General features: G+C 49.6%; 1 protein-coding gene across 3 annotated transcripts; it reads left to right on the top strand.

Moving 5' to 3' along the window:
* The first annotated feature begins 2,373 nt into the window (after positions 1-2,373).
* LOC140716433 (uncharacterized) lies at positions 2,374-6,495 on the top strand. 3 transcript variants are annotated; one of them, XM_073029169.1, is made up of 3 exons: positions 2,410-2,587; positions 3,696-3,793; positions 5,167-6,495. In XM_073029169.1, exon 3 carries the CDS (start codon positions 5,379-5,381, stop codon positions 6,291-6,293), a length of 915 nt encoding a protein of 304 aa, XP_072885270.1. In that variant the 5' UTR covers positions 2,410-2,587; positions 3,696-3,793; positions 5,167-5,378; the 3' UTR covers positions 6,294-6,495. The 3 variants fall into 3 exon arrangements, with proteins under 3 accessions (XP_072885271.1, XP_072885270.1, XP_072885268.1); XM_073029170.1 differs by lacking the exons at positions 2,410-2,587; positions 3,696-3,793 and adding an exon at positions 2,374-2,403; XM_073029167.1 differs by lacking the exon at positions 3,696-3,793.
* The last annotated feature ends 5,313 nt before the right edge of the window (positions 6,496-11,808 follow it).

The raw sequence follows: 11,808 nt of genomic DNA, 5'->3' as shown, positions 1-11,808 counted from the left end.
CGAGAGTGGTGTTCGGAACTGACACCATGACAAGAATGGAGTTCCGCACTGACACCATGACGAGAGTGGAGTTCCGCACTGACACCATGACGAGAATGGCACACAATTAGGAATTTGGGAAAGCTTGGCGTGTCATCAAATATTCTTATAAATCCATATACTGCAAGTATACCGTGCAAAGCAATGTGACTGGTGGCATCAAACCCGATTTGGAGTCTCCAATATCCTGGATGGAGAGGGGCCTCGGAAGACTGAGGACTCAGCCAGCTCGATCAGTGTTACGAGACTCGCAGGCTCGTACTGTGAGTGTGACTTTAAGAGCGGCTGAGTGAGGTGACTATGACATCAGTCAGAGGCTGTAGCAGCTTGGGAGAGAGGGGGAGAGAGAGGGGGGAGAGAGAGGGGAGAGGGGAGGAGAGGGGGGAGAGAGAGGGGAGAGAGGGGGAGAGGGGAGGAGAGAGATGGGGAGGGGGAGATGGGGAGAGAGAGGGGGGAGAGAGGGGGGGAGAGAGGGGGGAGAGAGGGGGAGGAGAGAAAGGGGGAGAGAGAGAGAGAGAGAGAGGAGAGAGATAGAGAAAGACAGGCTGCAGAAACTTCAGCTTCTCACTTCTATGGTTTGGAACTCTTCGAATATCCAAAAGATTGGGTTGATCATTGGCACACAGTGTGACTGTCACTTCGTATAATCCTTATGTGTGGACTTGTTGGAGTATCCTGTGGTACCACTTTTGTTGGCCCTTTGCCTGGAATTGGGGTGTTGTGGTAACCACTTGAAGACGATATTCCTGTGGCAGGTGGCTTTTGGTGTTATGTCAAGTGGATTTCGGAACGACTCAAGACAAGATCTTCGTTTACCCAGCCGGGAACCTGTGACTCTTCGTAATCACCTTCTCTCTACATTATATCCTGGATCACAAATCCCCTCACTCACTTATTCTGTGGATTACTGAACTCTTCTACTTTACCATCCGAAGACTTATTTCCCAGGCTTGTTTGTTTGGGAGCCACACACGCGTATATAAGCATAACAGTGGCTCATTTTTAACTGCATTGCATTTGTGGTTTCTAAATGACAATAAACTGAATCTGACAACACTGTTAACTTCTGCTTGTTTCGTTTAAGTTACTATATTCTGAGTAGATACTAATCAAGATAGTGGTTTTAACATTAAAACCTGACTCAGTATGAAATCTATTGCCTGCTGGTATGTAACGCCAGGCACAGCCGTCTGGCACCATCAAAGATACCTTTAAGAGGCGGCATCCATCTCTAAAACCTTGCCCATTTTCTTCTCGTGACTACCACTGTGAAACTACAGGGGCCTGAGGAACCATGCTCAGTGATTCAGTAGCAGCCTCATTCCCTCCTCCATTAGGACTGAATAGCCCATGCACTCCACCTCATTATCCCTCTTTCTGTACTATTTAACCTTTGAAATTTATAGTAATCTTGTCTTTGCACTGCACAACTGCTGCAAAACAACACATTTCATCCTCCTGTGTCTAGTAAAGAGGCCACTGAGTGTGTGTTAAACAAAATCTGCGGATGCTGGAAATCCAGAACAACGCACACACAAAATGCAGAAGGAACTCAAGCAGGTCTTTCTATGGGAAAGAGTAAACAGTCTCCCTCTGGTGCTCCTCACCCCGCCATGTCTTCCATGATCGTCTGTTCTCTCCTATCAAATTCCCCTTCCCCTGCCCTTTATCTCTCACTCCAATCAACTTCCCAGCTCTTTACTTCATCCCCTCCCCCTCTCCCGGTTTCACCTATGACCTGCCACCTTGTATTTCTTCCTCCCCTCCTCCCACATTCTTACTCCAACTTCGGCCAGAAACGTTTGTGTTTACACGCACAGAGCTGCTACTCACTGAATGAATTTTTTTAAACGCAGCGCTCTCTGTCAACCCTAGAGATTGTCAAATACACCACTGTTTCCCTGAAGATGTGCAATTCCCGACCTCCGGCAGCTGATCAATTCAATTAGTAATAAAAATTGGATCTTTTCCCGTATCCATCTCACACAAGGAAAAGCTCGTCGGGTTTTAACTGTCTACACCAAGCTGTTTTCAATAAGGGAGGATAAAACACTGTGACTCATGCTGGGAAAAAATGCCATAAATATACACAAAAACTCTGCCCCGCAGTTCTCAGGATGCTTTGAAGGCTGAGTATCAAACATATCCTCAGTTGATCACGAGTCAGAAACGAGAGGGGAGTAAGAACTATGGGACAGTGAGAGGATTAAAAGATGGTATTTACCTTGGTTTACATGGCAGGCGAACCTTACCAAGAAGCACCGCGGCTCAGAAAGCGCCCTATCTTCCCGCAGGGGCGCACTGGATGTAACGTCATTAGCGCGCGACCTTGCACCAGGAAGCTGTCTGGACGTCAGCGAGCAGGTAGGAGCGGAGCGCAGCAGCGCGGGTCCAACCGGGTCCGAGGTCCGGGTCCGAAGTGCAGGGCACGACCGGGCTGGGAATCACCGCGAGCAGTCATCGCACGGAGCCGTCTCGGCGCTCCTCTCACCTCGCTCGCAGCGTACCCGTGGGACCCGGGGACTTCGCTGCGATCATAATTTGAACGGTAAATGCTGGGCGCAGGCAGTATCTGGGGAACGAGAAACAGAGATCATTTTTCAAGTCCAAGACGTTTCGATTGGAACTGGGAAAGCGCAAAACTAAGTTGTTTTTTTTTTCTCTCTGGCCAAGACAACTGGGTGCGGGTGGGATAGATCGGACAAAGGGAACATCTGATTGGCTTCACTTGGTCCACCCGAGCCTCGCTCAACGTTTCATTGGCCTTTCTGATGAACAGATTAACAAAGGCAGCTGGAGACAGAAGAACATTAACGCTTTGAAACGTGGCCCAGAGCTGCAGCTCTGCTTCACAGTTAATAACTTACCTCCTGTTTGATTTCTCTCTCTCTCTCTACCTGTCCTGATTCATCTCGGGAACCGACGGGTCAATAAACTTGTTTGCTCACTTTCCCAATTCTGACAAAGGGGGTCTCGGCCCGAAACGTCGACAGCGCTTCTCCCTATAGACGCTGCCTGGCCTGCTGTGTCCCACCAGCATTTTGTGGGTGTCCAGCATCTGCAGATTTCCTCGTGGTTGACGTGGTTCACAGTTCAAGGCTGTGGGGGAATGAATGTTTCACTGGGAGCGTTTGGCATTGGTGTTTGTAGAGCCCAGGGGATTGTGGGTAGAAGTGCGGCCATTGATGCTGCTGTGATAAAGCACTTTGCCCTGCTCGGCAGACAGAGTGCAGGCACAGACGAGCAAATGGAGATTGGGACGAGTCTCCAGCCGCAGCTGATCTCCAAATCCTTGTTAGTAATTTCTATAGTTTGGAGAGAGGCCCAAAATAAAAGGGATTATGAAAACTCCATTGACAAAGTAATGTATTCTGAAAATAATTTACCCATGTTGGAAGTCCTTCTCACTTCTGGGTACTCGGCTACTCAACTTTGTTCAGCCCCCTCTGGTCCAGGGTCTGCCCGCGGACTGAAAACGTGTTCTTCTCTGTCTGGATATAGAATGGTATTGGGCACCTCTGTCAGGTAACGTGGGAAGCACACAATGTCAATCTCCAGTGAGTGAGTCTACCCAGCTACGCTTCGTGCCAAATGGCATTACAATCACTAACCCCATCAGTACAGTTGAAATGTCCACAATCCATTTCGCTCCGTAGATGCTGCCTGAGCCTCTGAGTTCCCCCAGCTCCCTTTGGTAAAGTGCCGGATATTCATCATCTGCAGAAACACTCGGGAGGACCACAGGAATGAAAGGGTTAATGTCTGAGGAGTGTTTGATGGTTTGGGGGTGGGGGTGGTCTAGGACCAGAGGACACAATCTCAGAATAGAAGGGTGTCCCTTTAGAGCAGAGATGAAGAAGAATTTCTTTCAGTAGAGGTTGGTGAAACTTTGGAATTCATTGCCACAGCTGACTGTGGAAGCCACATCAGTGATGGTGGACATTGGTGGGTTCTTGGTTAGTAAGGGCATCATATGTTACAGGGAGAAGGCAGGAGGATGGGATTGAGAGGGATGGTAAATCAGCCTTGATAGAATGGTAAAGCAGACATCAGCCACTGAAAGCAAGCATGCAGGTACAGCAGGCAGTGAAGAAAGCTAATGGCATGCTGGCCTTTATAACAAGGAGAGTTGAGTATAGGAGTAAAGAGGTCCTTCTGCAGCTGTACAGGGCCCTGGTGAGACCCCACCTGGAGTATTGTGTGCAGTTTTGGTCTCCAAATTTGAGGAAGGACATTCTTGCTATTGAGGGAGTGCAGCGCAGGTTCACAAGGTTAATTCCCGGAATGGCGGGACTGTCATATGTTGAAAGGTTGGAGCGACTGGGCTTGCATACACTGGAATTTAGAAGGATGAGAGGGGATCTGATTGAAACATATAAAATTATTAAGGGATTGGACACGCTAGAGGCAGGAAACATGTTCCCGATGTTGGGGGAGTCCAGAACCAGAGGCCCCAGTTTAAGAATAAGGGGTGGGCCATTTAGAACAGAGATGCGGAAAAACTTTTTCACCCAGAGAGTGGTGGATATGTGGAATGCTCTGCCCCAGAAGGCAGTGGAGGCCAAGTCTCTGGATGCTTTCAAGAAAGAGTTAGATAGAGCTCTTAAAGATAGCGGAGTCAAGGGATATGGGGAGAAGGCAGGAACGGGGGTACTGATTGTGTATGATCAGCCATGATCACAGTGAATGGTGGTGCTGGCTTGAAGAGCTGAATGGCCTACTCCTGCACCTACTGTCTATTCTCTGTTGTCAGACATGATTGGGCCAAGTTGCCTAATTCTTCTCCCATGTCTTATGGTCGTCTGGATAAAGCAGGGTGTAGGAGATCCACAGAAAGAGACGGTTTTGGTTTTATTACCCCTTTGAGCAGTGAAAGACAGGAAACAGGAAGTTCAGTAGGTGAGGGAGGCACAGGTAGAACAAAGCGACCCGGCAGAAATAGCCCCTTCTGGTGTAGATTTTAGGAAAAGCAGGGATGTTGATGCGAGTCCCGGTGCCTGCAAAGTCCCCAGGTGCAAGATGACTGGTTGTTCCTCAGAGCTGTGCTTAGTGTTATTGTAACAGCTTGCTATAGAGGTGAACATAATCTCCTTTGAAATCCTGACCTTTTGTAAATTCTTGTTGCAGTTCACGGGAATCTCAAACACAGTATCAGCAAGTTCACAGCGGGGAGGTGCTGTCCATCTGCTCTGGGTGTGGGAAGAGATTTACTCGATCACTCCAGCCGCTGGTGCACCAACCACTTCAGAGAGAGCGAGAGGCCAGACCTGCGTCCTTCGGTTCTCCCGCTGGCTATACATCGGTGAGTTCACGCTAGAGAAGGGGTCATTCGTCTATCAATGTGCGCACAGGGATTCACTCCATTAACCAGCCTGATGATACACCCGCGCGTTCAGACCGGGGAGAGGCCGTTCATCTGCTCCACGTGCGGGAAGGGATTCAGTCAGTCGACTAACTTGCGGGCACACCAGCGCGTTCACACCGGGGAGAGACCGTTCACCTGCTCGTTGTGCGGGAAGGAATACACTCAGTTAACTGGCCTGATGACGCACCAGCGGGTTCACACCGGGGAGCGGCCGTTCATCTGCTCCGAGTGCGGGAAGAGATTCAGTCAGCTGTCCCACCTGCAGGCGCACCAGCGAATTCACACCGGGGAGAGGCCGTACACTTGCTCGGTGTGTGGGAAGAGATTCAGTCAGTCGTCCAACTTGCGGGCACACCAGCGCGTTCACACCGGGGAGAGACCGTTCACCTGCTCGACGTGCGGGAAGCAATACGCTCAATTAACCGGATTGATGACACACCAGCGAGTCCACACCGGGGAGAGGCCGTTCATCTGCTCTGAGTGTGGAGTGCGATTCACTCGGTTGTCCCAATTGAAGGGGCACCAGCGAGTCCACACCGGGGAGAAACCGTTCACCTGCGCGACGTGCGGGAAGGGGTTCGCTTGGTCAAACAACCTGGTGATACACACACGGATTCACACCGGGGAGAGGCCGTACGTCTGCTCTGAGTGCGGGAAGGGGTTCACCCGGTCCTACGAGCTGCTCATCCACCAGCGGGTTCACACCGGGGAGAGGCCGTTCATCTGCTCGACGTGCGGGAGGGGGTTCATCCACTCGTCCCAGCTGCGGGTGCACCAGCGAGTTCACTCCGCGGAGCGTCTGTTCCCCTGCTCGACGTGCGGGAAGGGGTTCCACCGATCGACCGACCTGCTGAACCACCAGCGGATTCACGCTGCGGATGAAGACTGAACGGCCGCTGCTCCCGAAATCTAACACAGATTCACAGGAGCTGCGGGTGTCTCTGGGCGTTTGATTTCCACGATGCTGCTGATGAGATGTGAGACTGAAACCTGACACTGGGCAGAAGTGGGTGTCTTTTGCTGATGTACATAATCTGTTTAAATTTTAGCCCTGTTAATGTTCTGGATCTGTGATTAAAATAAAAACAGTTCTGTCTGAAATGCTTTGGTTGAGGCCCGTTCTTTGCAGAGCACACAATGAACAGCAGGCAGCGAGGCCATTCAGCCCATCTGCTCTCTCCCGGTGTTTCTGCTGTACTCCCATTTCTCCCATCTCGGCCAGTGTGAATATTCAGGGGAATAGTGAAATGAGGCAAAGACCTCGGCCCTTTGACTCGGAGTCCGCAGCGATCATCGCTCATTTACCCTGCTGTTACGTTAATACATTTTAAATTCTCTTCTCATTCGCATTGACCACGGCCTCCTTCACCCGAGGTTTTACACACAGGAGCAATTTACAGTGGCAACGGGCTTTGGGATGTGAGAAGCCATGGATGCTTTCCCGAGAATTTCTGCAGGCCTTTCAGCAGATGGATGGCAAAGGCGATGGCTCACCGGGAGTCTTCTCCCCGACGCCAGAGAGACAGGGCTGATACAGCAGCTTGGCAAGGTCAGGGACCTGCGATCAGTCCACATCTCGCTGGGGGTTTCTCCCCGTTGCTTCGGCGAGGTCCAGTTTCCTCCTGCGTTCCAATGCCTTGCTGGTCAGCGGGTCAATTGGCTGTTAGTAAATTGCTCCTGGTGTGAAGCTGAGTGGTAGGTAGGTGGTGGGGAGCGTAGACCAGAAGGTAGGGAGAGTTTCAAAGGATGAACATAGGATTAGTGTTGAGCTGCAGACTCTTTGGGTTGGAGGACCTGTCTCTATACTGTTACCGTTTTATGACGTTCCCTAACCATCAAGCCTCAGGGAGAAGCAGTGGCTTAGCTCCACTCCCAGTTCTCTGCCACATGGGGGTGTTTTCGATGGGCTGAATGTCATACAACTGAGTTACTGCCACACAAGACTCTCCTGACAGCTACTGTGCCTCATCCGTTGTTCAACCCGACTTCCCCCCTCCAACCCCCACCCTACTTTTGTCTTATTCAAAAGGTTCGAAGGTTGACTTTGTCATCAAAGGATGCACGTACAGTACAACTCTGATATTTGTCTCCTCCAGATAGCCAGGAAATACGGAAAAACCATGAAAGAAAAGATGCCAACTCCCCCCCCCCCGCACAAAAAAGGAAAAGAAACAAAACTTGTAAACCCCAACCCCCCCCCCCCCCCCACCCCTGCCAACAATAGCATCAAATCCTCCTCAGGAAAAAACAGTCCTGAGTGGGCATCGAAGATTACGGGCAGGAGAATGGGGTTGAGAACGATAATAAATCGGCCGTTATGGAAATGTGGAACAGAGGACAATCATAAGACGTACGAGCAGAATTTGGCTGATTTATTGCCCCTCTCAACCATAATTCTTGCCTTCTTCCCATTACCTTTGACCCCTTAACTAATCAGGAACTGATCAGAATCTGCTTTAATTCTACCCAGTGACCGCCTCCAGAGTGTCTGTGGCAATGAATTCCACAGACTGACTACCCTCTGGCTAAAGGAATTCCTCCTCATCTCTGTTTTAAATGGACCTCCCTCTGTTTTGATGCCGTAACCTCTGGTCCTAGACTCCCCCACTATAGGAAACATCCTTTCCACGTTCATTCTCTCTGTGTCCTCTGGTCCTAGACTCCCCCACCATAGGAAACATCCTCTCCACATCCACTCTAACTGTGCCCTCTGGGCCTAGACTCCCCCACTATAGGGAACATCCTTTCCACATCCACTCTATCTGTGTCCTCTGGTCCTAGACTCCCCCACCATAGGAAACATCCTCTCCACATCCACTCTCTCTGTGCCCTCTGGTCCTAGACTCCCCCACCATAGGAAACATCCTCTCCACATCCACTCTATCTGTGCCCTCTGGTCCTAGACTCCCCCACCATAGGAAACATCCTCTCCACATCCACTCTATCTGTGTCCTCTGGTCCTAGACTCCCCCACTATAGGAAACATCCTCTCCACACCCACTCTATCTGTGTCCTCTGGTCATAGACTCTCCCACTATAGGAAACATCCTCTCCACACCCACTCTATCTGTGCCCTCTGGTCCTAGACTCCCCCACCATAGGAAACATCCTCTCCACCTCCACTCTATCTGTGTCCTCTGGTCCTAGACTCCCCCACTATAGGAAACATCCTCTCCACATCCACTCTATCTGTGTCCTCTGGTCCTAGACTCCCCCCCCCCCCCCCATAGGAAACATCCTCTCCACATCCACTCTATCTGTGTCCTCTGGTCCTAGACTCCCCCACTATAGGAAACATCCTCTCCACCTCCACTCTATCTGTGTCCTCTGGTCCTAGACTCCCCCACCGCAGGAAACATCCTCTCCACATCCACTCTATCTGTGCCCTCTGGTCCTAGACTCCCCCGCTATAGGAAACATCCTCTCCACATCCACTCTATCTGTGTCCTCTGGTCCTAGACTCCCCCACTATAGGAAACATCCTCTCCACCTCCACTCTATCTGTGTCCTCTGGTCCTAGACTCCCCCACCGCAGGAAACATCCTCTCCACATCCACTCTATCTGTGTCCTCTGGTCCTAGACTCCCCCACTATAGGAAACATCCTCTCCACCTCCACTCTATCTGTGTCCTCTGGTCCTAGACTCCCCCACCGCAGGAAACATCCTCTCCACACCCACTCTATCTGTGTCCTCTGGTCCTAGACTCCCCCACCGCAGGAAACATCCTCTCCACATCCACTCTATCTGTGTCCTCTGGTCCTAGACTCCCCCACTATAGGAAACATCCTCTCCACCTCCACTCTATCTGTGTCCTCTGGTCCTAGACTCCCCCACTATAGGAAACATCCTCTCCACCTCCACTCTATCTGTGTCCTCTGGTCCTAGACTCCCCCACTATAGGAAACATCCTTTCCACATCCACTCTATCAAGGCTTTTCAATATTCAATAGGTTTCAGTGAGAGCTCCCTCATTGTTCTAATTCAGTGAATACAGGCCCAGAGCTCCTCATGCATTAACTCTTTCATTCCCAGAATTATTCTTCTGGACTTCCTATGGACCCTCTCCGTGTTCCCTCAGATAAAAGGCCCAACACTTCACAATACTCCAAGTGCAGTCTGACCAACGCCTTACAAAGCGTCAGTATTCCATCCTTTCATGTCCTAGACCTCTCAAAATTAATGCTAATGTTGCACTTGCCTTCCTTACCAGTGACTCAACCTACAAGTTAATCTCTAGGGAATCCTGCACACAGACTCCCAAGTGGCCTTTGCACCTGTTTGCTGAACTTTCTCCTCTATGTTCCCACCGTTGCCTCCTGCCAGTCTGTCAATCTTCCCTCAATGCTAGTATCTTCCCTGTAACACCATGGGAGCCTCGTGTGTGGCACCTTGCCAAAATGCCTTCTGAAAATCCAAGTAAACAACATCCACGGACTCTTCTTTGTCTATCCTGCCTGTTATTTCCTCAAATAACTCCCAACAGATTTGTCAGGTAAGATTTTCCCTGAAGGAAACCACGATGACTTTGGCCTATTTTATCATGTGCCTCCAACTACCCTGAACCTTATCCTTAGTAATAGACCCAAGTTCCTCCCATCCTTTCAAGTTAGCCTATAATTCCCTTCTGCCTCCGTCTCTTCCTTCAGAGTGGAGAGAAATTTGCAATTGTCCAGTCCTCTGGAATCATTCCAGAATCTAGTGATTCTTGAAAGAACATTACTAATGCCTCCATCATCTCTTCAGCTGCCTCTTCCGGAACCCTGGGGTGTGCTCCATCTGGTTCTGGTGACCTGGCTACCTTCAGACCTTTCAGCTTCCCAAGCACCTTCTCCATAGTCACAGCAATGACACTCACTTCTGCCCCCTGGCACTCTCGAATTTCTGACATTCTGCTGCCGTCTTCCCAATTGAAGACTGACACAAAACACTTAGAAATATGTCTATCCACGGCCTCCTCTACTGTCAAAATGAATCCATACTCAGGTTGGAGGAACAACCTCCAGCCTCCAACCTGATGGCAAGAACTTTGACTTCCCTAACTTCCGTTAATGCTCCTCCTCCCCTTCTTACCCCATCCCTGACATATTTAGTTGTTTGTCTGTTCTCCATCTCCCTCTGGTGCTTCCCCCCCCCCTTTCTTTCTCCCAAGGCCTCCCGTCCCATGATCCTTTCCCTTCTCCGGCTCTGTATCACTTTCACCAATCACCTTTCCAGCTCTTAGCTTCACCCCTCCCCCTCCGGTCTTCTCCTATCATTTCGCATTTCCCCCTCCCCCTCCTACTTTCAAATCTCTTACTATCTCTCCTTTCAGTTAGTCCTGACGAAGGGTCTCGGCCCGAAACGTCAACAGTGCTTCTCACTATAGATGCTGCCTGGCCTGCTGTGTTCCACCTGCATTTTGTGTGTGTTGTTAGAAATATCACCTGCCATTTCTTTGCCCCCATTACTACCTCTCCAGCGTAATTTTCTAGCAATCCAATATCCACTCCCACCTCTCTTCTACTCTTTATATAGTTTATCTGAAAAATCTTTAGTATTCTATTTTATAGTATTGGCTGGCTTATCTCCATATTTCATCTTTTCTCACCTTATGGCTTATTTAGTTGTTTTCTGTTGGTTATTGAAAGCTTCCCAATCCTCTAACTTCCCAGTCATGGTTGTGTCATTCTCTTTTTAGAATACTACTTCATCTTTGGAACGTATCTGTTCCACGCCTTCCAAACTGCTCCCTGAAACTCCACCCCTTGCTGCGCAGCTGTCATGGTTAGCTCCTCTCTCATGCCCCTGTAATTCCCTTTACTCTTCTGTAAAGTTCAAAGTAAGTTTATTTTTGAAAACTACATACACGTCCCCATATACCCTGAATTTTATTTCCTTGCAGGCATACTCAATAAATCCATCGTAGAGTGATAACGATAGAATCAGTAAAAGAGAAGTATTGTACGTCGCCTGCAGAACGTCGCTGTAGTTCACCAGTATCATCTTGGCTTCACTTGTAATACTGATACATCTGACTTTAACTTCTCCCTCTCAAAACTCCAGGGTGAAACCTTTTGTAACTTGGTCACTGCCTCCTTTACCTCAATGCCTACTCAAGCATCCAATCCAGAGTTACCTTTCTCCCCCTAGTGGGCTCAATCACTGCCCTAAAAACCCATCTCGTAGGCATTCTCCAAATTCCGTCTCTTGGGATCCAGCACAAACGTAATTTTCCCAACCTACCTGCATGCTGAAATCCCCCAACATTGCCCTCTTTACATGCCTTTTCTGTCTCCCACTGTAATTTGCATCCCACATCCTGGTTACTATTTGGGGGCTTGTATATAACTCCCATCGGGGTATTTTTTACCCCTGCAGTTTCTTAACTCTACCCACAAGGATTCTACATCTTCTGGCCTTTTGT

Source organism: Hemitrygon akajei, chromosome 25 (genome assembly GCF_048418815.1).
Source record: "Hemitrygon akajei chromosome 25, sHemAka1.3, whole genome shotgun sequence".
NCBI classification, from domain to species: domain Eukaryota; kingdom Metazoa; phylum Chordata; class Chondrichthyes; order Myliobatiformes; family Dasyatidae; genus Hemitrygon; species Hemitrygon akajei.
This window is presented reverse-complemented; position numbering and strand designations above follow the sequence as displayed.